At 41.8% G+C, this 26,076-nt stretch overlaps 1 protein-coding gene across 1 annotated transcript in view; it reads left to right on the forward strand.

Moving 5' to 3' along the window:
* TMEM255B (transmembrane protein 255B) overlaps positions 1–23,093 on the forward strand; it is a 53,883-nt gene extending 30,790 nt beyond the window's left edge. Inside the window, 5 exon segments of the mRNA XM_065741088.1 lie at positions 7,286–7,366; positions 10,733–10,818; positions 12,518–12,677; positions 17,457–17,600; positions 22,410–23,093. Of these exon segments, the coding sequence (XP_065597160.1) occupies positions 7,286–7,366; positions 10,733–10,818; positions 12,518–12,677; positions 17,457–17,600; positions 22,410–22,577 (639 nt within the window). The 3' untranslated portion in view covers positions 22,578–23,093.
* Positions 23,094–26,076: the final 2,983 nt, after the last annotated feature.

The raw sequence follows: 26,076 nt of genomic DNA on the forward strand, positions 1-26,076 counted from the left end.
TCAGCAGATGTACCAGCTTTGCATTTTTTACTGTACAATAGAAACAAAGATACGGGTCCGGGGGAGGTAGTAACTACCTGCCAATCTCAGACTGGAGCAATAATATTTGACATTTTTTCCCATCCTTTGTCTAAGGAAGATCAGTACTTTGACTTGCCCTGTGAACAAATGAATAGGGTGTAATAAAGGAAGACACCTAGAATCTTAGAATAGCTTGGGTTGGAAGGGACCTTTAAGATCCTCTAGTTCCAACCCCCCTGCTCTAGGCAGGGACACATCCCTCTAGACCGGGAGGCTCAAAGCCCCAACCCAGCCTTGAATGCTTCCAGGAACCTCTTCCCTTCTGAAACAAGTTCGAGCACATGAAGGTGGATCAGGATATGCATGAAACATTTCACTATTTGTTCAGATCATCTTGATTTTGTAACTTCTGTTTTTCTGTTCCTTCTGGGCCTTCTCCTGTAGTCTTTCAGCCCTCTTACATTTCAGAGGCCTCATGTGGCAATCCCTTCTATTTGGATAGACCTTATCAACCTGACCCCTCTGTGTGCCGTGATGAGTGCCAGGCAGGGGGACTTCCTTTACAGGAATGAGAGGGAGTTTGATGACAAATTGCTGGGTGTAAGCAGCTAGTTCATGTGTTTTCTGTTCAATATCCAGCATAAAAAAAATGAGACACAAATTTGTTAGTGCATTACTCAGATTATAGTGGGGTTATTTAGAGGTCCCTATCAGTGGTGTGTCATGCCCTGAAAATGATAAGCAACAACATTTCCACTGCAACATTAAAGCCTCAGGCATCTTATTTGAATATATACATATTCAATATATACACTGCTCAACTAGTGCATTTCATACAATCTCTTTTCCTTCTCTATAAGGTAAAAAATTCCACAAGAGCATGATAAATGTGAAAAACCTACATTTCAGTCAGCAAGTCATTCAGTATTTCAGATGCATGGGGGTTAGTGTTTTGCAAGATGACATGCAGTAGTATTCTTGAAGATTCGTTTATATTCTATGAGTTTTAAGGCAAAGAGGAGAAGAGTTTCATATATTTGAACTGCATTATCAAAAACAAGATAAACGGTTCTTGTATTCTTGTGAAAAAGTTAACATGTGGTGCAACATCATTTTAATCAAGACAGCAATCAGTTCAGATTACAAACCTTATAATCGAGGTAATGCAATCAACATAAGTAATCAGCTATAATAAGCAATTAAATATATAACTGCATCAAGCAATAACTAAAATTACAGACTTCAATAATATCAGTAATTACATTGTTAGAAACTTAGGTTTACCAGTGGCTTTTATTCAGATTTTTCACTACACAAAATAGCTAGTCCAGGTATTGCTGAAAGGTTCACACCTCATTCTGAAAGATATCAGATAGCACAACATAATTAAAGAAAAGCAAGTGTTATTCTAGTGTCAGGCTTGGATTTAGTGCGTGTCTGATGCATTAAAGCAGGAGTAGTCTTCCTCCTTGGAGTCTTGTGTGGCCCCAGCAATCCAGCACAGCCAAAGCACGCACCTCTGATGGCATCCTGTTTGCAGCACAGCAACCCTCAGGCAAGCAGCGTCTCTCAGCAGCCTCACTCAATACCTCTGTGCTGCCTGCTACCACCCATGCCTGCAGCAGCTGAAGGTGCTGGCTTGCTGAACCTACATGGAGATGTGAAGGCAACTCTTGCTTCTTTAACTTGTCTCCATGTGCTTGTGAAGACTGATGGGCCTATCTCTCACGTTCGTGCCAGGCAGAGTATTGACAAAAGTCATTGGGGAAAAAAGAACAACTATTTGGAGAGGACTTAACCTTTCCTAACAGAATGTTATTCATATGGAACAGGCCTGTCTGGGCACATCAGGGTCAGCTCCTGTGTCTGGAGGCTTTTTCTTGGCTCCAGCTGTAATATCAGCCCTGAAATCCTTCCTGGATAAAGTGATACAGAGGCTACCTCTACAAAACAAGAGGGAACAAAAATCACCGAGGAAATGCAAAATGAGATAAAACACACATATGTGGATCTCATCCTTGACAATATATAGGCATTGTCTGTTCTTGCTGGTTTGAAATGAATGAATGTGAATATCTCGTGCTCCAAAGCATTAAGAGAACTGTGTAGGATCAAGTCTTTCAAATTAAATAAAAATCCTAAAAATTGCTCCTGGAAAGCACAACATGAAAGAAATCTGGTTTGTGAGAGTTAAGTAGTATTTAAGCCATACCTCCTGCTTTTCCTATTCTCAGCATTGAATTATTTCTGAACAGCGGGTGAGATAGGGAAAGGCCCTAGACTGGAGCTTTGCATTTCTGTGAGAAGGTTAGTTCCCAGCTTACGTTCACAAGATGCTCCATCCTGCCCAACGGCTCCTGCTGTTGGGCTCCCATCCCTTCCCAAGTGCTCTCTGAAGTACAGAAGTTATGAATACAATGCCATTATTACACAAATTCCAGTGCAGCATATGAGGAATACTATTTTAATAATTATCTTTGAACAGTGTGTACCAAAGTTCAACTTCTCCCAAATTAAGGGTAAGGCATTCTGTGGTCTACCAGGGGATTAAAGATTCTGTATCAAGGTCTGTAAGAACCTAACTGGTTTTAAATGGTTATCGTAATTAGTCTGTTTTCCATCAGCTGACGTGCATTCAGTATTTGGAATGGGAGAGTCTAGAGAGGGAGAAGGATATTATTTCTGCTCTTTTCTTGAAATAGTGAAATTTCGAGATAAATTTGTTTCTGAAAACCTCTCCTACTCTAGAAATTGCAAACTGAAAACTGAATGCATGGTTAGCGTGAGTAAACATTGAAAGCAACAGTAAAAAAAAACAACACCTTGCTTCTGATTTCAGGAGGCATAATTGTGTGCTTCATGCCAGAGATACAAATCTTGGGGGCACATGGTAGTTATTTTTTTCATGTACAAAACTTTCTTACTGTGGTGTTGAGGACACTAATGCATACGTTATACTTAAATGTTCCTTAATGCCCACCTTGTCACAGCCTGTATGGAAGCTGTTCATAACATTTTAAAAATACTCAAAAATTCTTTTGGAAGGATGTTGAAGGACTGAGAAAAATTTCTTGGCCAGAGAGATACAGATATGACAAAAGATCTGTATATTACTTGTACAAGGTGGGAGCTTATCTACTGCAGTTCAGGTCCCAAGACTGCGATTCTCTCTGTCTGCTTTCCCAGATTGCTATTATGCTGGCACCTTGTTTAATGAGATTCTTTGTCTGAAGGCTCTTTGGTCTGTATACTCCCATGTGCTGTGTACTGCCTCATGCCTCCAGCTACAGAGTGTCAGCGTGAGGCAGATACCTATGCTTCACAGAATTATTAAAGCTGGAAAAGGCCACTAAGACCGTCTGGTCCAACCACCAACCCATCACCACCATGGCCACCAAACCATGTCACCCTTTCATCTGTCTCTCTAGAAAAGCATAAAAGCTGTCTGCTAAGAACATGTATTTGTTCCTATCTCCATGCCTGCTTTGCTAAAGTTCACTGTAGCAGAAATGCTAAATCACAGTTTGAACCAGTGATTAAGCACCTGGTGGGAAGGCAGGGCTAACCTATGGGGGTTCAGGTGCATGAAGAGTGCTTGAGTAACTGGAAGGGTTGGAGCCAGGATCCACCCCTTCCCAGACCTCATTTATGGGTTGGCAAGTGGAGGCAAGGGCATCTCTTGTTGGAGATCCCTGCTAACCTGAGGCCTTCTGAAGGTAAGCAGCTCCTTTTCTTTGTTTCTCCATCTGTGGCTGCTGCGTTTGGAATTGTTCTCATTTGCAGTAGCTGAAGACTTTGCCACCCTGCTATTATCGTGGTACTTTCCATGCTGTTATAGCATTACATTCACAGAGAGACTGATCTTGAAAGGAGTGATAATCTCTGGAATGCTGAGCTGCTGGCACAAGGCTGAGCTGGCACTGAAGAATTGTGCTTCAGTTTGCTATTAGGATTAAACTTTAAAAATCTTGGCAGCTCCACCTGCTATTCACTGCCATCTATGCTGTAGATAAAAAAGACCTACAAAAATGTAATAGGGGAAAACAAATTGAAAATAAAACACTTCAAGTTAATGAGCCACTAAAAACATTAGTCTGATTTTAGACTCCTCAGTTTTATTTATATTAGTCTTTCAGATGTGCCTGCATCTGTTTTTTGGTCCCCAGGGCAACTGGTGTGGAAATGCCCAGGTTGTTATTGTTAACATCTCTTAAGAGTGATAAACAGCATGGCAATGTCCAGATCACGTAATGGGAATGATTTTTGGTCTATACTATTTCAAACCAGGCACCAAAATTAATTTGGAAGAGCAATAGCTTGCCGAGGCCAAACCTATCACAGGCACAATTCTAACAACCTAATGGGCTGGATAATCAAGTTTCAGGCCTGGGAACAGTTCCTGGCCCTCTTTAAACTATATTTCTACTGATGCAGCCAGGGAAGCTAAGACTGAATAAATACTGTAATTGGAAAAAAATAGCCCTCACAATATAATTATTTCAGTAAATTATTAGCAACATTGTTTTATGTCTTTAAAGCGTGGCATAAATTTCAGTCAATACCGTTTATGCTACATCTGCATTTTCAGAAAGTGGACCTCAGTGTACAGGAGGTGGAATTTTCCCTATGTTATCCAAAATATACGTTCTCCAAGGCAACAAAAACTGGAGTAGAAAAATGTAATTTCCATACCTCAGTTAAAAGCCACACAAAGCCATCCTCTGAAGACAAAATCTCAAATTCAAAGATACTATTCAAAGAGTACTCTCCTTACACAAATCATCTATCGCAATGCTCCTGCTGTCAAAGAGAATGTGTTGGTTTGTTTTGTTTTGTTTAATTGGTATATGCAACCAACCAAAACAAAGCTCTCTGTATTTGGGCCCAATCTTATCTTTCTTGGTGTAAAGCCTTTTATCTTTCTTAGGTGTTCATCTTTCATGGGTTCTAGTGCACATGTATGCAAAATATGAAAATAAAAACGGTATAAGAAGATCAGAGAGAGCTATTTTTATTCATAGGGTTCAATTCTGAACAACTCTGATTTGCCTGAAGATAAATGAAACTGCTAGCTGTGCAATTTTTTTTTTTTTGACACCACTGAAAATTTTAAGATCTGCTAATTAGAGTCCCCCTGAAGTATATAGGGGATAAACACCAGCAGGCTGGCCAGAAGGGGGAGAAGTCCATACAAAGTTGTAGCTGTGTGCTTGAATTTGTATACTGGTATTTATAAAAAGTGCTAGTCACCATTGCTGCCTTGTGCCTGCATACTGAGGTCTTTTTGTTATGCACTGATACCATTTTCACTTCATGTATGGGTGTTCATATGTATGACAGGCAGAATGGCTAGATTGCCATCAGTCTGAGTTTAGAAAATGTTGTTTCAATAGGATATATGTATAATAGGATATATGTAATCAATAGGATATTGTTGCTATATACATCAAACCCACTATTAATAGCATGTACGTGTGTGTATATATGTATTGTTTTATTTATATATTTAAGTGCGTAATAGCTCTGTCTCTACCAGTGTTCTGTAAACAGTAGTGGCTCTCCCATTTTCATACACAGTGGACAGTGAACAATACAAAAGGCCAAAGTATTTTATGAGCAGTCCATCGAGAATAATGTAATAGCTTTGAAATATGTCCAATTTGCCTTTGTGTTGGAAGAGGCCCATAAAATCCAACAGGTGTTAATTCAGAGTGAAGCTTTTCCAGGCCTATGGAAGAATGTTGTCCTAGTTCAAAACATGGCATGCTGTTTGTGTGGTGTTTACATTTCCTCTTGAGAAAGTAATAGTTACTAATGCATTTTTTCTTACACTTGTGTGCTATTAATAAATAATTTTTGATGCAGGAAGTTAACCTTTCCCTAACCCTTAGGAGTCCAAACTTTCTTAGGTTTGCCAAAGTAATCAGAAAAGCCAGCATGTTGTTGGATTAGCTTTATTCATTGACCTGTCTGCATTCCTGCCTAGCTCTGCATTTTTACTGGTACTTATTTTGGGTTGGCAGATGTATACAGTTCATGCTTCTATATCTAACAAATATGGACTACTGAGAAAAGGGATCATGAAGAGCAAAGCTCTTACTGCAATTCCTGGGTTAGTCCTGAAAGGGTCAAGAAGCTTTAAAGTCCAGGCCAATGCAGTGAAAGTTAACTGACACTAATTTCTGCTAAAAACCAAAGTGGTCTTTTGTTTGAAAGTTAGAATGGAAAGAGGAAGCAGATAGCAAGTTCCCATCTTCTCTCTTGGAAGTGATCTGACTGACATTGGTGATAGCATTTGAGTGCTTTGAAGGTCCAGATTATGACTTGGGACTAGGTAAGTGATAAAAAGTTGAAGGTTTTTTTTTTTGTTTGTTTGTTTTTTTTATGATAACAGAAGTCATTCTCATGCTTTGGTTTGAGGGATATACCTGATCACACAGAACTCTTCAGCTGCCAAATGCTCCCTAGGCAAATATGTTCCTGTCCTGAAACTGGCTGAGGCATGCACCCCCAGCCTTCAAGTGGCCTTTTGGCAAGTTCAGAAACATGTCTTTCACGTAGCTAAAGGAGGGACACAAAGAAATATCCTTGTATCAGCTTGTGGGAGCTGTCACAGGCAAAACAGAAATTATGAACAGCAAATATATCTTTTACAATAGGCATAAATGGAAAAGAAGAGAAAAGAAAATGTATTGTGAATTACTTCCCCTGAATGCTTTCATTTTTTTCATTTTTCTTTATTGTTGTTATTTTTGTTTTGTTTTGTTTGGAGATTTTGAAGTGGATGAAGTAAATGGAATACTTAAAGTTTTAGGTATCCTTCTTTGTTTCGCTATGGAAATTGCTGAAATCCCTTTAAAGAAAGTCATATATTTTGAAGACATACAGCAAAGTAATTCTTTGTCCTGGATAAGAAACTACCACAAAAAGGAGTGGCTGGACCATTCTTGCAGAGTAGTGCTGTTTGACATAGGGGAAGGAAATATTTTAATCTCAGGTAATGTCCTCTCAAGATAGTTGACTGGGACAGTGTAAATAATAAGTAAATAATACTCATATAGCTTAGTGGCAAACTGAGGAAGGAAAATGTAACACTGAGGAGATGTATTCCAGAAAGAAGTCAACACTGGGGTATGTGAACTGCTTACCCAACTGTATGTTTTGGTTCCAGCTTAAGCTATTAACATTTGTCATGGGGACATGGGATGCAGTGCTTTCAGACTTCCTCCAGACTGAATACTTTTCTTATTTTTTCTCTTTACAGGAACCTAGACCTTTATACAACAGAAGATGCCAGTTTTATTCAAGTGGAGTAGGATTCCTATATGATGCCTACCAGACAGAGGTAAACAAAGTCACTTTTTGTTGACTTGCATTGTCCTGAAGACTTATATTCTCTGTATTTATCCAGCACGGGCCAAGGATATCCGTTGTTTGTATGCAGTTCTTATTGTCTCAAGGGCATTAAAATGATATGAAAAGTGCCTATACCCAAAGGGCTAGCCTCTGGAGAAATCTGGATTTAGTTTCTTTTCCTATTTCTCATTTTAAGGTAATTTTAATGGTAAATAGATGGGAATGAAAAGAAAATCAGTCAGAGCAGGATAGAAAAGAAACTCACAAGATGCCAGATATTCATAACCATTTGTCCTGTGGTTGTGAAAAAAAGGTACACAGAATGCTACTGTTGATAATTCTAGATAGGTTAGCGAAGTCTATTACTAACCTAAGCAGTTAATATTCCTTAAATTTTACTACTAGGGCATTCAGCTGTTTTTTCCAGGAAAATTATGACAAACATGTTTAAGTGACCTCCTTGTTTCAAGAGCTACCCAGAGAAACTCTATCCTCTTCCAACATATCCATGCACATTCAGGCAGACATGTCCCACAAAATGCTTCTGATTCCTTTAAGTGTGTAGCTCAGGTCATGTTGACCTCAACTCCCTGCAGGTGACCCCAGGCTTCTGCCTAGACAGATTTCCTTAGCTGCACAGATATTGGGAATATCTCAGTTTAGGCCACCCTGAACTCCTACCTCTGTTCTACCAAGAAGTCCCCCCCCAGACATATCTTTTTAAGAGTGTGGTTAGTTTGTAATAACATTCTTGTCTGGTTGTCTACCGAGCTAGAATCAGCATGTGCTAATTCAGTTACTGATTCATGGCATTTGAACTTGGCTTTTGCTTTCCTGAAGTTAGCCAGCTGGTGAGCCAGAGACATGCTTAACATTCCAGGCGAACACCAAACCAGAAAGACAGATTGTTTTCTGGGAGTGAGTTCCCTTTTGATCGCCATCTCTAGCTTTTGAGTGGTCTCCAGCTCATGAAGTCTGGAGGATACATTTATTTTATTTGCTCAAAGCGAAAATCATAAGTTTTTCACGCAAATTTCTGAGGTGGGAACATCTCTTCAGTTGTGCTGTGGGGATAGACATGCAAAAACAGCCAGAATGTGAAAAAAGCTAAATGTCTGGTCACTGAAATGGAAAAATAGGTTTGACATGCAGGATACTCACAGATGGCCTGTTTCCACCACCCCTGCTCACACCACACAGAAATTTGTCTATTTTGGTTTATCTACTGATCTCCTAAAAAGGATTGTCTTGCTCTTTGCATGTTGTAAAAATGCAGTGATAAAAATAGACAACTACAATAACTCCGTTGGCCAAAAATATAATATGTCTTGCAGCCTAGAAGTAGCTAAAATGCATCTTAAGATCTTGCCAATCTCCCTTTTGTCCTTTCAGCCTTTCCCAGTCAGAAGGGGCAAACTGGAATGGGGGAAACTACTACTTTTTTTTTTTTTTTTTACCCAAAGCCATGTATCAGAGAAAAAAAAAAACACATTTTAGCATCCCTACAGTATACTCTGATCCCAGTCACATGTGTGATGGAACAACAGTATTTTAGCTATGTGAGTCCAAGGCCATTTTGGCTGTGGATGAGGGCTCAAAGCCAAAGTCTTATGTTCCACTCAGTGCAGAAGTATTAGAGCCTTCCAACAAAATGGCTTGGGTAGTAGATATATTGGTATGGTCTACTCCAGGACTGGTTTTCAAAACGCTTTGAGAAATAGCCATGTGATATTTCAGTTACTTCTGAGGTGGATCTCGGTTAATCTGAGATAGTCATTGACACTAATGCCCTATTCTCCTGCCATAAATTGCAGCTTGGGCTGCAGAGGGCTACAGCGGATAATGTCTTCAGGGCAGCAAAGTGCTTGTATGGAATTCTGATAAGTTGGATCACAACAGAATAAAGTTATTAAAATGAAGTGATGTCTCAGGGTGAGACTCTCTTGTGACAAATGGGTCATGTATTAGGCTGTGATCTTCATTTCTGGGTTGCAACTCAAACTGGATCCGTCCTTTTATAATCTAACTTCCATTTTGGATTAGAACAACTGGTTTGTACTGAAGGTTAATCGTACATATAGCCTCATGCTGGGCAGCAAACCAATCCCAAGGCATCATTGTATCACCCTTCTAACTTCACTGTTCAAACTGTGCTAAGAACAAGTTGGGAAGTCTGAGATCAGCAGCAAGGTGAACTTTCTCTGGTGCTGATTGCTGTGTAGGACCTTCCTTTCTGTCAGGAGCAAACACATAAAGACTATAGACTCATCGACAATGACAGTTTTCACACTAAGAAGGATGTACTGATCCAGAACTCAGGAGCTGAGAAACATGGGGTAACATCTGCAAAGATTATCTCATGAAGGAACATACTCATGGCTAAGCAGGAATGAGAGACTGTCTGACACATCCTTCTTGAAAGCAGGCATGTATTCCTCAGCAAGATATTTCTGCTCTATCATTATGAGGAATCTTCTGTTCAATAATGTATTCTATATGCATTTTGTAAACAAAATGCTTCTCAGCTGTTAGAGTGTTTTTCTTCCTATAAGAACTATAGGAAAAAGTATTTTCTGCCCTCCTAGTTTTTAGAATGTAACAGTTCTCAAGGATTTCAAAATAAAGATCTCAGGAAAAAAAATAAAGCCTTGCATATAAAATATTTAAATTGGTCTGTGGAGCTGAATAAAAGATATATACTTACTGTACTTAAGGATTAATTGAAAGGATTTCTTGTCTACTTTGGGAATGTTTTATTTGTGTCTGCCTTTATTGTACTAACATCTGCCCAGTCCATTCAATTCCTGCTCACAGAAATAAATCTTTTCAGCTTTATGTTCAGGAGCCTGCAAAATAAATCCTTTTGGTTTTATGTTCAGGAGTCTGCTGTGAATGTTGGTTATTTGCTGAAGAGCTTGGAACTTCTGTGAGTGGTTTTGTTTGTGGGTTTGGAGATCGTTGCTATTGTTAATCTTAATTATTTCCTTCTTTGGGTGGGCAGGCAAGAGTTCCATTTACTAGAAGCTGTTCAGAGAAACTGGCATTTTTGCCCGTTTCCCCAAAATAAAGGATGGTATTCTTACCCACTGTGGTGGCTTACCACAGTGTATCTTTCAGTGCACATCGTTGCTGTGTCAGTGCTGTAGGGATCACTGGAAACTCTGGGTTTTAACAAAGTAGTGTGGAGTACTGTAACAGTGACTGAAAACTCAGCCAAGCCCTGACACACCATCCTTCTGCTTAACGGTAAGTAACATCTGACACTGTCATACCTGCTTCTTGGAGGTCAGTATGGTGACTTGAATATTGCACTGAAACACCTGAAATTAAAAGTTGATCTCTTCTTTTTTGGCAGGTGACGTGTTATACCTTAAACACCAAGTGCCAGCTGAAAATAAAGAGTAACACATGCTATTGCTGTGACCTGTACAACTGTGAGAAGTGAGTACCTGTGTGCAGTTGAGAACCTCTGCGAAATCTCTGGTTGTTTTGTCCTTCCACATCAGTGATGGGGAATTTTCCCCTTAGGCCTGCAGATGCAATGCAGGAGGCTTGTGTGCTGAGTGAGTCACTTTCTCAGTCACTGGTGTCCAGATGTCAGTGGATAGGAGCTCAGGGGTTATCTGCTGGTGTAGACATTTTTCTTAACTATATAATTAGCTCTTTGCTGTGTGATCAAATCCAGCCACTCTGTTATAGCTCTGTCAGGATTTACTGGTGATCATGCAGTGTGGTTTTCTCACTAGATTTAATTAATCATTTCTTCTACCAAAATGGGGAAGACAAAATGAACAGAAACATAGGTAGCCATATATGGAGATCATGCTGCAGGCAAATGCAGAGCTCTTTTGTTAGTAATAGCTTCTGTATGCATGGGATTTTACTAAGTTGCCGTAGGATAGATACAGAGAGTCTTGTGAGCATTTCCTGAAGCTGTCCGTGTGACTTCATCATTACTGAAGTGTGAGAAGCCAGAAGAGGGGAGGAAATATCTGGATATGCTTACAGTGATCAGCAGAAGGTTATCACAGGGTTGCCATACAGTCATTTGCCAGGAGTAGAGCCATGGTTAGGAAAACTACATCATAGCCAAATCCAGGGGTTTATAATGTGGAATAGATGGAGTGAACTTGCACAACTGGCTGGCCACGTATAAGAAACTGAAGAAAATTTCTTGGAGTGCAGCTTCTTCATTTATTCTCCCTACAGCTCAGGATCATCTTATGGTGTGTTTATTATGTCACTGTAGCCATCTACAGTTCACGCAGAGTCCCTCTTCTTTCTTTTCCTCTATATATTTCACATATTTCTTCCTTTCCATGTCTCCTGTTCTGTCTTGTATTATTTTAATTTCTTTTCACATATCACCAGCCCTGAGTAGCCTCAGTCCTGTGCCAGCTTTGTCCAGCATGCCACCAGTCACGTACAATTTTGGTGCGTAACAACGAGGCTGGCACAATATGTAGTAGACAAGAGTTCTGCATGAAAGAGTAGCTTTTGCCCAGCATTAAGTAGAGAAGTCTGAGAAGAATGGCAGGAGATGTTTTCAGGTTTTGCACCATTGCAGTGTAGAAATACAAACAAACAAATTTCTGGATAGTATAGTCCATAGTTTGAAGGGACATCTTTATACTGTACTATGTAGCATCTGTTAATTTGGAACTGCAGAACATGAACAGATGAGGCCAGCTGGCAAAGTCTTCCTTCCTGTGGTTGAATTAATGTTTGAGCAACTTGCCTTCCCCACTGCTAGAGATGCCAGCTGATTTCCAGGTGAACTTGGGGAAAAAAAAAAAAGCTGTGCTGAAGATGTTTTAGCTAGTAGCAAAGTGGCAAAGGGCAGTAACCATAACCAAGTTATCTCTCTGTTCAGGGGCCCTTAGCAAGGAATTAGAATACCTTGCTTATGTCAACACTGATCAGATAAACTAAGGTTGGTATTTATAAAACTAAATGTCTAATGGTTATTTGAGCCAAGCAGAGCTTTCTCTAGTTAATCTGAGCAGTGTTAACATCCGTAGGTGGGAGTGTGGATTAAATACTTTGCCAGAGAGGATATTAAACAGGAGGGATTCATATCCTCTGGTTCTCTTTGTTTTGTGCAAAACACGGCAGTGATGCTGCCTGCATTCCCTTTCAGCTCAGAGCAGTCCTCCAGCTACTACGAATTTCTTGGTGTGAGCAACTGTCAGGACGTGGTTCACCTGTATAGGCTGCTGTGGTCCTCCACAGTCCTGAACATCATTGGGTTGTTTCTGGGGATCATCACAGCAGCCATTCTTGGAGCATTTAAAGACATGGTAAGGCTTACAGTTTTTTTGCCTTCTGTAATGACTTCTGTGCTTTTTGATGTTATCAAGTGAGTTAAAAACCAAGCCTTAAGTACACAGAAGAGGCACTTTAAACATGTTTCCTGTGTGGTCTGGGAGTCTGGAGCCACATGTTTAGGCTAAGCATGCCAGCTGCTCACAGCTAAGTAGGTCATATCTGGTCAATACATGAGTGGAAGGGGAAAAACAGGCGTCTGCATGAACAGATGCTGGCACTTCATTTGTGACATCTTTTTTTCTTTCTAATTCAACATGTGAGCAAGAGAAGAGTTAAGGGTTGCTAGTTTCTAGATAACATAAAACTCAGGTCCTTAGTGTGATGATTTATATACTTGTTTTCCCAAGAATAGGGTTTAACGCTGAAGGACCTGATGAGTTTTTGTTTAAATAATTATTTTCAGATCACATTAACTTCCTCTGTTGTTTCACTGAAGACTGCCTCTCTCTAACTGTTCTCTGTGCCACACTGATATGTGCCTCTGCTTTCAGAAGAGGCTGTGTGTGAGGAGGGATGGACCTGTGAAGTGGCTCCCAATGGGGTGGGCACTCTGAAGCATAGATGGTCCCCCACCCAAAAAGCTTCTGAATTGAGCAGGTGGAGGTGTGAGGATAAGGCTGAAGTGCAAGAGACCCACTTACGAGGGCCTTAAAAACATGCAATAGAGCAGGGCTATTTGGGTTATCTGAAATTCACCTTTGCTACAAGTTTGCAAATGTTTGCACTTTTCTCTAACTTATGGTGAGCAATCACACTGAACCTTTGCATGTAAGCATTGTGCAACTGATGCATCCACTGTGTGAAGGGACCCTTGCAAGGATCTAATAGCAAAGTGCAGCTAGCTATATGTGAACAGCTATAGCTGCTTGAGAGAGAAGTTTTCTCAGTGCTTCTTGCCGAAGAGTCTGAGCCAGGGCTATTAGTGCTTCCCTGAGATGTGGAAAGGTGTGGAAAGCCAGTCTGTGTCCTGGACTGATGCAAGGCAGATTTCATGGGCTAAATAGGATTTGGGCTGAGGCTTTGTAGCAGGACTGAGCTCCAGTCCAGGCAGATCTCAGTGCTGCAAGGTGAAGGGGTATCACTGCACCGCTCCTAAGGGACAGCAAGCTGAGGAGATATTCCTGGGAGAAATGTTCTCCATGGTCTGGTTTGTTCCCTATTCTGGGAAGCAGAGCTTGGGGCTAGCCCTGAGTCCTCCAGACAGGTGGCAAGAAGACAGGAAGGGAATTCGCAGCAATTTCCCTCAGCACTCAGCTGGAGCAGGTCTATTGCGGCTCCAAGTAAAAACTTGATCTGAATAAGCTGTTTAGTATCTCTTCTGCAGCAGTAGCAGGAAAAAAAACACCTCGCTAGCTTAAGGAGAATTTATGTTCATTAGCCCAGCACGAGAGGCATGCTTTTTTTCTGAAAGAGTTACTAAAGGAGCAGTCAAAAACACAATAACTATTCCTTGCTCCAGACTGTACTTTTTCAGGGTTCATTTGAGATACAGACTATAATAGCTTTACTCATGTGCTGTTTGCTTTCATTATGGAAGGAGTAACTCGTAGGGGGACCAAGAAAGCATCAAACAGAAGAGGGAGAGAAAGGAGCATGCGACTGAAATAAGAAAAGGCTTCAAAACATGTGGGAGGACAATTGTCTGTATTTCAGGATGTCACTTGCAGCCCTCTGCAGCGCCTAAGGGCATGGCTCTGAGGTTGGCTTCCAGGAAACACAAGGCTGACCGACCACTGCAACAGAACATCATGTTTATCTGTTCAGAATGCTGGCAGACAAAACACACTGCAAGGAGGGAGTTTGCAAAACAGGGTAGTTGCTTCTACACCCATCGTATTTCAGACAGAAAAGAAGTATTCTTTTAGTTGTTGCAGCTTTTCTTTCCTGTGACATGTTCTCTGCAGACCCTGGCGTGCTCCCAGTGGCTTTGCTGTGTGCTAGAGAGCTGAGCTGGCACAGTGGGAAACGCTTTATCCTCTCCTGAGCCACTTTATCAACTCCCCATAGCCTCGGTGCCACTCCGGGTCTGTCTTCTGTGATCTGCTGGAGGACCTACAGCAGTTGTGCCAATACCTTCCTGTTTAGGTCTACCTTGTGCATGCATATGGGACTCAGGCCAGGCAGTTACTTTAAAGTTGTCTTTATGTCTTAATTTGCTTTTGTTAATGTAAATAGGAGCATCCAAAATGGTAAAATATTTTGATCATTTCTTATGTTTGACAGAGGTACAGAAACACATGGAAAACTACCTGCTATTATAAAGAGTTAACTAAAACATCTCCCTTCCCTGCCCTGGTATTCATCTGATGACTTGGAGATGTTTTCCTGACACACCTTGCCAAGGAATCTGCCTGCTTTGAGTTCAGGGTTGCATTCATCTGAATGACCTCTGGTCCTGGAGGAGTGTGTTGGCTTTTTTTTTTTTAATTATTCTCCTTGGAGTCCTTAAGGGAATCTGAACAGATGAAATATAATTCCTATCACTCCTCTCCTCTTCCCTCACCCTGCTCAAAAATGGAAACCAAAATGAACCCCTAATCACTCATGTCTTGCAATGAAAAGTGCACTTTGATGTTAAAAGGAATTGTTTCAGCTTAAAACATCTCTGCCTACCCTTGTCTTGTGATTTAGCTGGCAGGTGGCTCAGCATCACACAGTCATTCGCTCACTTCCCCCCTTCCCAGAATGATGGGTGTGGGGGGCAGAATGGGAAAGAAAAACAAAGTAGAACTCTTCAGTTGAGATAAAAACTGCTTACAAAGATAGAGGAAAAAGAAGATAGGAAAAAAAAATAGCTATGACAATTATATGTATGTGTATATATATATATAAGTGATGTACAAGCAGTTGCTCACACCCCCTTCCCCCCGAATGGATGTCCAGCTAGTCCCACAGCAAGCAGAAAGGATGCACTCCCACCCCCTTCAAAATCTCCTTCTACATGATGCCATAAGGTATGGAATATCCCTTTGGCCAGTTTAAGTCAGCTGTCCTGATCCTGTCCCCTCCCAGCTCCTCTCCCCCCTGCCCCAGCCCTTTGCTAGTAGGATCTGAGGAATTGGAATGGCCTTGGCCTTGTGCAGCACTACTCAGCAATAACTAGACACACTGGTGTGTTATCAGCATCACTTTTCTCATAAAACCAAAGCACAGCATCATACCAGACACTAAAACAGTTCCATCTCGGTTAAAACAAAGACATCTTGTATGTTAGGTGACTAATTTATCATAGCACTGCTACTAGAATACTCAATATCAGCATCTAAACAGCCTCAATACCTGTAAATCATCAATGGCTCTGAGCAGATGGCCTGGTAAGAAGGTCAGTGGATTTAAGGATGGTTGACTCTGCAAGCCTGTCCCCTAGGACTATTGTAATCTTCACCCCTAGCAAGTGGAGAATGCTGGTGCTAAAGTTGGAGACAACATAAAAGGATTTAGAGAGGTTCCAGGAAGCAGGAACCATATTCACCCATCGGGGTTTGTATAAAGGATATGTTTTGTATCTTGAAGATGAGAGACTTGCCTTCTCATGTAAAATGGTCTTCTGCTTTCGGGGACAGCCTTTCTCTTTGCCAGCTCCTGGGGTGCTAAATTTCTCTAAAGAGCCAAATAACTTCATGCAGTACATGACTCAACTAGATGATGTTTTTCATCTACAATAAGAATCAGTGCACCCTTCCTGTCTCAATCACAGTGTGTATGCTATCTCTGAAGGATGCTGTTTTTCATGTCTCTCATAGTTAAGTCTGAAAGGAAATGCCAAAAAGCTCCTGGCTGCTGCTTTCAGTATTTGTCTTGCAATCACCGTATTTCATTATTTCAATAAAAAAGAAGGTTCCAAGCTCTCTTGTAAAGGAATTTGCTAATAAAGGAGAGGAGAGAAACCATTGGATTTGTCTCACTTTGCAAAGCAGAAGGCCATTAAGATCTTTATCAGAGCCCTGTTGTTCTTAGCAAATGGTTATGTAGCATAAGGTTTTAGGAACACAAGTCACTGTCATGTTCAGCTTTTTATTTTGCTTGTTACTGTTGTTGGGTTTTGTGTTGATGTTATTTTTTCCCCCTAATTTTATTGGTTGGTTTACAATGAGCTATTACTTCTTCCTGCAAACCTTGTCTCATGCTGCAGTTAAGGGGCATGCCAATAGATTGATATGATGAAGGAGTCAATTGAACGTTGATGCAAATGAGTATCTCTCTTGATTTCTTGAGGAATGAGATAAGCATACCTGGGGTGGTGCTGTAAAGCCAGCCGAGAACTCCATTTCACAAGCGAGAGGGAGCTGTAAAAGAAAAACAGGTGGTGTGGAAAGAGAGGGTTTTTTTCAGAACTGTGTAGGAAAGCTGAGAGAGTCATCTTGTTATTGGAAAGAATCTGCAGTGAAGTGTGAAGGACTGGGTGCTGGAGTGGATAAGAGGAGACAGTCAAGCTGTACACTATGCTTTTCAGGGTGTCTGTGGTCTGAATTTTTTCCAGTGCTTCTGTAACTGCTGCTAGGGAAGCACCCTCTGTCTTCTTTCCAAGGAAAGATGATTAAAATAGCTATGTAATTCTGGCCAGAAAATTTATTCCAGTTACACCCTCCTCTCACTCTGATTGCCACTTTTTAAATTTTTTGTAGTACTGTTTTCACGTTGGAAAATCAGGAGCTGTTAAATTGCAGTGTCATTTGTGGTGTTGGGACCAGTTACCGCTCCAGACCCCTCTGCAAGGTGCTGGTTAAATTGTTGTTTTCTGTGCTCAACAGGTACCCATGTCCCAAATTGCTTTCAGTGCTGCACCGCCTCCTCAGATCCTGTACAACCCTGCCCAGCAGATCCTGACGTACGCTGGATTTTGTCCTTCTGCAGCAACTATTTCTACGTATCCATCCTACCCGTTGCCCCTTCAGGTATAGTACAAAATGGCAACCTTCGTACTGCATCAGAAAATCTTGAGCTGCCCTGCAGTGCAATCTCTGCAGTGGTAGATCTTGGCTACTGAAGGCTCTGAGACAAGGCCAGGGGGTTGGATCCCAACTCACAGACTTGCATTTAGGATCATTTAGGCTGGGTCTAGCTCTCATCTGTTTCTCATGTTTTCTCTGTTCATCCTATGGACTCTGCCTGTTGACCTGGAATCCCAGCACAGGGTTAGAGCTACATTGCTGCAGTCACAAAAGCAAAAACAGTTCTCATGTTTGTCTGGGTAAAGCAGAAGTAGAGGCATCTGCATCAGTTATACATACCTTAGCCTACAATTCTTTTAGTATGGGAAACAGAAGATGAGGACTCATCAGATGGAAGGAAACCAAGGGAGGGGAGCAAATAAGAGGTCTGATAAAATGGGTGATTTTTGCAATAGTAGCCTGGTGGCAAGAGGGCTCTTGACCCTTCTTTACCAGAGGAGTTTGGACCTTCATGGCCTCCTCCTGTTTTAGCTGGCTACCTAATAACTTCAGTGGAAAATGCACCATTCCTACTGCCAGGGACCATTTGTGGAACACAAGCAAAACTAATTCCCTCCACAGGGGGTCTTGGCAGCATGTCCCATGAGCCAGAAGCCTCACATCCTCGGAAGGCTGTTGTAGAAGGTAGCCCATGCTATAGTGGCTCCCTGCTAAACATGAGAATTATTCAAATTTATCTTTTTGGACAGATCTTTCTTCCATTGTACAACGTGTCTGTACATAACCAGAGTTTAGGTTGTTCTCTGGCAGTTGACACATGCCCTGCAGATTCAAGCTAGTTTATGTATCTTCCTTTTGTCCCTCCCTTGCAGAGCTGACACCCAGCCATGGCAAGGTGTAGGGCCTGGCACAACAGGTGTCAGTCATGGTCATGCTCAGACAATGCAGCACAGAGTGAGCAAAGTGAGATGAACACAGAGATGAGTTGGTAAATAGCTGAATGCGCTGAGACACTAGGAAAACTGTAAGCACTTTCATATTTTTATATTGCAATAAGGCTGATGTTTTCACTCAGTGACTTGTACTTTGTCTGTGTAGTCGTAGAACAGTGGGTACCACATTCTGTAATTCTTCTTAATAGAAAGCACAATGTATTGAGTATGAGTGGGAACAGCTCCCTTCATCCTCCTGGGTCACAGCTGTTCAGGGCCAGTGACCAACCACATGGTGAATTGCTAGCATCCTCCTGGTGTGGGTTTGGCCCAGATCACCTGACAGTCTCCCATCAACACCTATGAAGGGCTCAGGAGACAGCAAGGGCAGTGGACCATTCCTGGGTGCAAGTGTGCCTACAGACATTCACACTGTTTTGGTAGTAGAGTTCAGCTGCAGGGATGTGATATGCGCTGTGCCAGTTGTCTTCGCAGCCAAAAAAGTCCTTGGCACATCTTATTTGTTAACATAATGAGGAGAGACTTTTGCAGACTGTTGGTTCAGAGAAGAAAAAGAATGCACCCAGAGATTTTTTTTTTGTTTGCTTTTAGCTGAAAAGCTGTGCTGTTCACCAGAGTTCAGTTAGCACATAGCCAAGAGTAGAGAGAGAAGGGGATAAACAGATGAAAGCAAGCAATGAAGCTGAAAAAAAGCATGTAAGTAGTCCTGAGGATCAATTGCAACTGCTCAGTCTTGTGTCCGCTGACAAACAGAAATATCCATTCCAAATTCTTAATGGCATTCCAAACTAAGCACTTAAACACTTCCCTCTCCCTTCCCCCCCAGAATTTTACTTTTCTAAGAAGTGTGTTCATTTATCTTCTCTCCCCTTCCTAACACCACCAGCTGTCCCCAAGTCAGGGCAGGGTATTAAGAAGTGTAGGGGGATCCAAAAGGGAAAGCACTTAATCCTTTTCTTGGAAAACAAACAAACAAAAAACCACCACCAACAAAAAACAAGCAGTCTTACTTCATGTTCAAGCTAATTATGTCGTACTTTGGGGAGAATTAATTTCTGCTTCAGTACAATGCAATAGAGTTAAAAATAACAGTAAACTTACTCAAAGTTACAGAAGGGTGAATGCAAGAAGCAGACCTGATTTGGAACAGCCAAATGCTCATACAGCATGCACTGAGAGCCCTGAGCTGAACCGATAGGGCTGGAGGCCTTCATTATCCTTCTCAGTGCCCTGTTGTTGCATTCAGGCCTTCACAAGCCCTGCTTAGCTGGTGCTGGTCCTTAAGGCAATTGAAGACTATGAGACTGTGATTAATCTAGCTAAATGCAGGGACTGTTGGCATATAGAGATCTAGTGCTGTGTGATAATGAGATCAGGTAGCCACCTGGAACTTGCTGCTGTTCTAAGTCCAAGTCTCAACATCCCTGTATCATATCAGTGTGGATGTCAGGTGTTTTGCATGGTACCCTAAAAGGACTAGGCATGTGCAGGCAACTGAATGAAGCTCTAGATGCATGCAGTGTAGGAGAGTCCATCTGATGAGGTCTGTTCACTTAGATGGCTACATTGTTGAGCCCTGAATGGAGACATTAAAATTCAAGGCTGTACCCTGTATCCTCTGAGTGTCATCCTGTGAGATGTTAGTTGCCAAACAATATACCACATCTCAAGTGACTTAATGTTTGCTAGACATCCCTGAAGGACTGGCTGATGGCCATGTTTACACAGGCCTTGCATGTGCTTTTGGAGCAGCACATGTATGTCCATGAGCATCTCGAAGGTGTAACATTCTTGCTTCCAGGATCCACCTCTGCCTTGGTAGTGCTTAGTCACATTACCCTGGCTGGGCACCTGGAGGGTGGCAGAGCCCCAGTTCCCAGGGGCACTGTCAGGGCAGCCCTGCCATGCAGCCCCCATACAGGTAGAAGTGGTGCAGATGGCCTCAGCACTGAGCACCGTGAGCTCAGCCCTGCCTACTGCACACATGGGAAGCCCAGATGGAGGCTGGCATTCCTTCTCCTTCCTAAGGTTACTAGTGAGGAAGGCCCCAAAGAGACACCTCTCTTTCTCAGCATTCCCTTTGACTACAGACCATGCTGACTCACACCTGATCAGATACCGTTAGTCTAATGGGGAAATACTGATGGTAGGTGGATGGTTAGACTAGTTGATCTTGGAAGTCTTTTCCAACCTTGTTGATTCGACGATTGATGCTATTTTGTGCTCCTAGTCCTCAGCTGAATCTAGTATCTCACTGTGTAACTGCTTGCTGAAAAGATGAACAGTCTTAAAAAATAAATTAATAAACCAAACCTTGAGCTGTTGATAAATGCTTAGTTTACCTCACACTCTGTCCACAAGCAGAAACCAGAAAATGCAAATAAAAAGAAAGGGACAACAACAGAAGTGCATTTTGATGAAGTCATAATCAGCAGTTCTTTTGTTTACTGTGGCATGTGATAACAAATTCACTCAGTCCTTACTGGAACAGCTCAGATACAACCAGTGTTAGAGAGCTGCCAGCCCATCAGGTAAATGATTATCTGTGCGGGGAACGGGGGTGATGACACCAATGCCTGCCTGGTTGTGCCAGCTGTGCGGGCCAAAGAACTCATTACAGAAGCACTGCCAAGCAGATGTGTGGAAATGGTAGTTGCAGTTTGAGGGTGAGAGAGAAGCAACAACCACGTTAAAAAAATAACAGAAACCAAACCACATTAAGCCCAACAACTGTGTTTGGAGCTGATCTAGCCAGCAGGTCTTTGGGTATTACCTCCACTGCCTCCTAGATAGTGATGGTGCATAAGCATCCTTCCAGCCACAAAATCCCTTTTCTCACTAAGTCGCACTGTGGTACAAATGGAGGACTTCTCTCTGTGGGATTTTGGTCAGGGGCAGCAGCTCCAAGTCCTACTGAGAGTGGCACTGTGGCAGGGGCTAAGACAGCCCTGGGTAGCTCTGAGGTGCCATCAGCCAAGTATCAACCCTAGTACTGCTATCTAGATGATGATTAGTATTTTTTTTTGCCATGGTAAGACAGCACTGTTTTCTTGCCTGGATTTTTTCATTTCCCTTGACATAGATCTATGATTACTATTTTTTATTTTTTTTAAATTCCAGGCACTTTAGGCCTGAACCTGAGGGGAGATGAGCACAACTCTTCTGATGAAGCCCATGGACTGGCATGTGTTGGCATGTGAGGGGAGGAGTGAAATCCTGACCCTCTTCAGATCAGTGACAAAGCTTGGTATAAAGTAGTAGTAGGATTGTATCCAAAACTTCAGTCCTTGGATGCATCCTTCTGTTTTAACAAACTCTGGTTGTTACTCAACACGGGCTGTTTCCTAAGGTCATTTGTTATAGCTCTTTCCAGCCAAAGCTCCATTATAACTAAGGCAGCTGAAAGAGCTGCACAGAGACACATGCCTAACTAAACTTTTTCATAAGAGGAATCTGCATTTGTCACAGCAATAAGACCCCGCATTTAAGCAAGTATTACAACTCTGAGATAATTAAAATGTCAGAGTGATGCCTGAAGACTACCAGCTATACATAACTTCAGCCAGTTGGGTGCCATGCCTCACCCAGGAAACCTGCAAGAATTCCTGTTCTGTTCTGTTGCTTAGCTGTATGCACAGTGTCTATTAAAAATGACTTGGGTCATGGATGGAATCTGTCTTCTTTCACTATAAACTGTATTTGCTACCCTTAAGCAGGTGTTCAGAGTGTTGTGCTGCAATGCAAGAGACATTTAACCATGGGGCATACAGGATAATACTTACATGGCAAACAACTCAGAGCTGCAAAACGGGGTCGTAATTCTTTATTGAGGAAAGTATTTTTTTTTGTCTACATACAGCCTGCCAGCAATTTTCCAGGAACATCATCTACTGACATTTCTTTATCAGAAGAAACTCAGCCTTCATCTCAGTCCAGCTCCAGCTACGGTCTTCCCCCAAATGCTCCACCCCTCTATGCACCGACCTACTTCTTGCCTGGAGAAAAGCCTCCACCGTATGCACCATAGGACCAAGTATTTTCTTTATGTAGTTAAATGGCTTTGTCTTTAAGGAACCTTTAGAAACTCTGTGCTGTGCAGGCACTGGACTTAGAAGAAACCCACTAGAGTGTGTTACAGCCACTCTGCTTTTAGGCACATCTCACTAAGCAGAGCAGAAACCTGGAAATGTCAGGGCAGGCTCATCACCAGCGGGGTGACAGGTCACCACCCAGTTTGCCTGTGGTCAAATGCAGTATTGCTTTCTGCTTACCATGACTTTTTTTCCTGCTGCATATAGTGCAGAGTGGTTTTATTCAAGAGGAGAATTGAAGAAGACACTCTGAATATGTGCTCTGCTTTCATAAACCAGCATAGAGGGGTTTTAGTCTGTGTTGTCTGGATGAGTTTTCTGGAGCCCTATGAGTCAATTGGTTTGGGTAGGAAGAGCTTAAGTGTTTGTTTGCTTGTGGTATTTATTTAAGAACCCTTTCTGGTGAAAGTGTTGTACCAATAAAAGAAGTGTGTCAATTATTTTCCAATAAAATTGACTGTGTATATTTATGCTGTACCTAAGGCTGTTATATTTATAAAGACCGAAGAAAGAGGGAAATACACTCTACTGAATAGTTCCCTCAGGTTTCAAACAGAAAGGTGATTTTTTTTTATCTGTACCTTGTGCCAGTCTAGTCTGCACAGTAAAATGCTACATCAGTGTGCTGAAAATGCCGTTTCCAGACAGATACTTAATCCACACTTTAGTGCTGGAATTCCTTCCCAGTCAAAAGAGGATCACAACCGAGATCACTCTACGTTAACCCTAGCTATTTATTTTTAAGCTTATCAAGCACTGGTCCAGTAATTCTACAACCACTGAAAGAGAGCTGATGAAGGGTCAGAATTCCCTCAATTTTTTTCTTCCTGTTGTACAAAATTAAAAACCCTTTCACAAGGCAATACTTGCAACAGTGTCACGGACAGGAACAGAGTCATTTGTACCCTGTCACAAAATCACTGAATTGTAGGGGTTGGAAGGGACTTCTAGATATCACTGAGTTCAACCCCACTGCTAAAGCAGGTTGCAAATGCAAGTGTCCACACCTGTCTTGAATATCTCCAGAGAAGACTCAGTAGCCTCTCTGGGCAGCCTGTTCCAGTGCTCTGTCACCATCACAGGGAAAAGCTTTTCCTAAGGTTCAATTGGAACTTCCCATGTTCCAGTTTTTGCCTGTTCCCCCTACTCCTGTTGCTGGGCAACAAAAAGAGCGTGACCCCATCCTCTTGACTCCCACCCATCAGATATTTGTCACTGTTGATAAGATCCCCTCAGCCTTCTCTTTCCCAGGCTGAACCATTTCTTCAGAGGCTTCCAAAACTAGACTTAGCAGTAGTAATGAAGGGAATGCAACTTGTCCTGTTCTTACTGAATGGCAGCACAGCCTTCTGGTATCCCCCTCAATGCTCATGCATCACATCAGCTGAGACCCTTCAGCATTGGTTTCTTATTTTGTGGCAGAAGCAGCTACTATAGCATGAAAACCCATCAGATGACTGCATCCCACCACTGCATTTTGCTCCTGAAAAGGGCTGCTGCTGCTGCTTGCTCTGTAGCTTCTGTCTAGACAGCAATGAAACTACAGAAATTTCCTGAATGCCAAAGAGCAAAGTGGGGAAAGGAAGGTATTTCTTACTTGATTTTGAAGCAGCTGCTTTGTATTATGGAAATATAAAGAAACACTATATAAACAAAACCAGCCTACTTGACAGTTTCCTATGAAAGGAAGTGACACCATCAGACCAGCTGAAAATAGAGCAAAGAATGATCGTTCTTTTACATAATACTTTCCACCTTTTATGAACTTCTGTGAATTTGTGTGCTCTACCTCTATGGCTTTTTTTTTTTTTTTTTTTTTTTTGTATAAAAACCAGTATTAATATAAGAGGTTAAATTATTTGGGCTATAAAAAACATTTTTTTTTTTGTACTTGTCTGGACTTTCTCTTCTAAAGCATTTTGGGTTGGGGGCTATTGTGATTAGTGCAAAGTATCTTCACATACATACACAGATATGCACAGTCCTGGAGATATTTTTAGCTCTGAATTATACTGCATTCAGAAGATGGAATTGTAGTCTTTTTCTCATAGAATTAAGCCTAAGACTGCAGACTACCACAGTGTATACCACAGGATTCATGTTTCCAGTGTCTGGCCTCATAAACATTGCCACCTACATTAACACAAAGGTCAGGCATATTTGTGAATCACTGGTCCCACATATTGTTTTATTGGGAACCACCACATCAAAATATACATAAAAAAATTGGTAGACTTAAGACTTCGTTGCTAACACACTTCCTTTAAAGAACAAAGTAACATGGTAAGTTTCATCTACTCGGTTTGAAATAACAGTAGGTATCGTATCTTCCAAGTTTGTCCTGTTTCATTAGAGCTCCTCCAAGTTAAAAGAGTAGGAGACATATTTTGGTGAAGTTCTGAAACAACCAGGAAAAAGAAGCAGAAAACAAACCACCACAGTGAGGAAGGGCTACTTACCACAGTACCTTCAGGATTTCCTGCTCTCACTGGAATCATAGACCTATGTTTCTTAGCTTCTCCATCACATCTCCAGCTGATCCAGAATCATTGGCTATAGCAGAAAGCACCCTTGGGAATAACTTGCTTTCTCCTGCTTAGCAACAAAAAGCAAAAGGACTACTTCTGTGTTTTACTATCCATGTGCAGTCTGCCAGCAAGTCTGCCTCTGTTATTGCTGTGTAGTTAGCAGTTACCCTTTCAGACTGGCATTAGGTCATACCTGAGTGTAAAAGGCCTTCTGACAGGCCTTTTTGTGAGTGTAAAAGTATAGGTTGGCTGAAAGTGGTAAAGCTCTTGTCTTTGCTGCCCTGCTGCATCATTGCTGCTTCACTCGCTCACGGTATGGAGCTATGCTGTCATGCTGCCTAATAAATAAGAGAATACTTTCCTCTGTTAAATAAAGCAGAACACTGGGAAAAGTTTGGCATAGTCTTCCCCCTCCTCTGTCCTCTCCTCTGGGGCTGCTGTATCTCCCCATCTCGGTCACAGATGTTGTCACATGCAGATTATTGGACTAATCTGCAATCTCTGGGTCACCTTAGCCTCCCAGGATTCAGATTTTCACCGCAACATCTCTTTCTCTGTCATTGTTTGTTACTCTCATGTGATGGAAGACAAGGATCAAATAAAGCCAAGTTTAAGTGTCTTGAGGCAGGCGAGGCAAAGCCTGCCCCAGCTGCACAAGGACAGCTGAAAATTTCAGAGCACTTTATGGTGCTACAGCTTCTCCTGGGCAAACCCACACGTATATTCTCACTGCACTGCAATTTGACCTGGCGAGCTCTCACAATCACAAGCCTCTGTGCTCCCATTACGTTCAGGGTGAATGAGCCAACCTAAAAATCAAGCAGCAAAAAAATGTCATCACCACATAATATCCCCAGTTCTTGACACCTCATCATTAGCTTCAGTGGTTACTGACACAAAAGCCATA

Source organism: Cyrtonyx montezumae, unplaced genomic scaffold, assembly GCF_038088225.1.
Source record: "Cyrtonyx montezumae isolate F1298 unplaced genomic scaffold, pur_monq_1.0 scaffold_3, whole genome shotgun sequence".
In the NCBI taxonomy this organism is placed as follows: domain Eukaryota; kingdom Metazoa; phylum Chordata; class Aves; order Galliformes; family Odontophoridae; genus Cyrtonyx; species Cyrtonyx montezumae.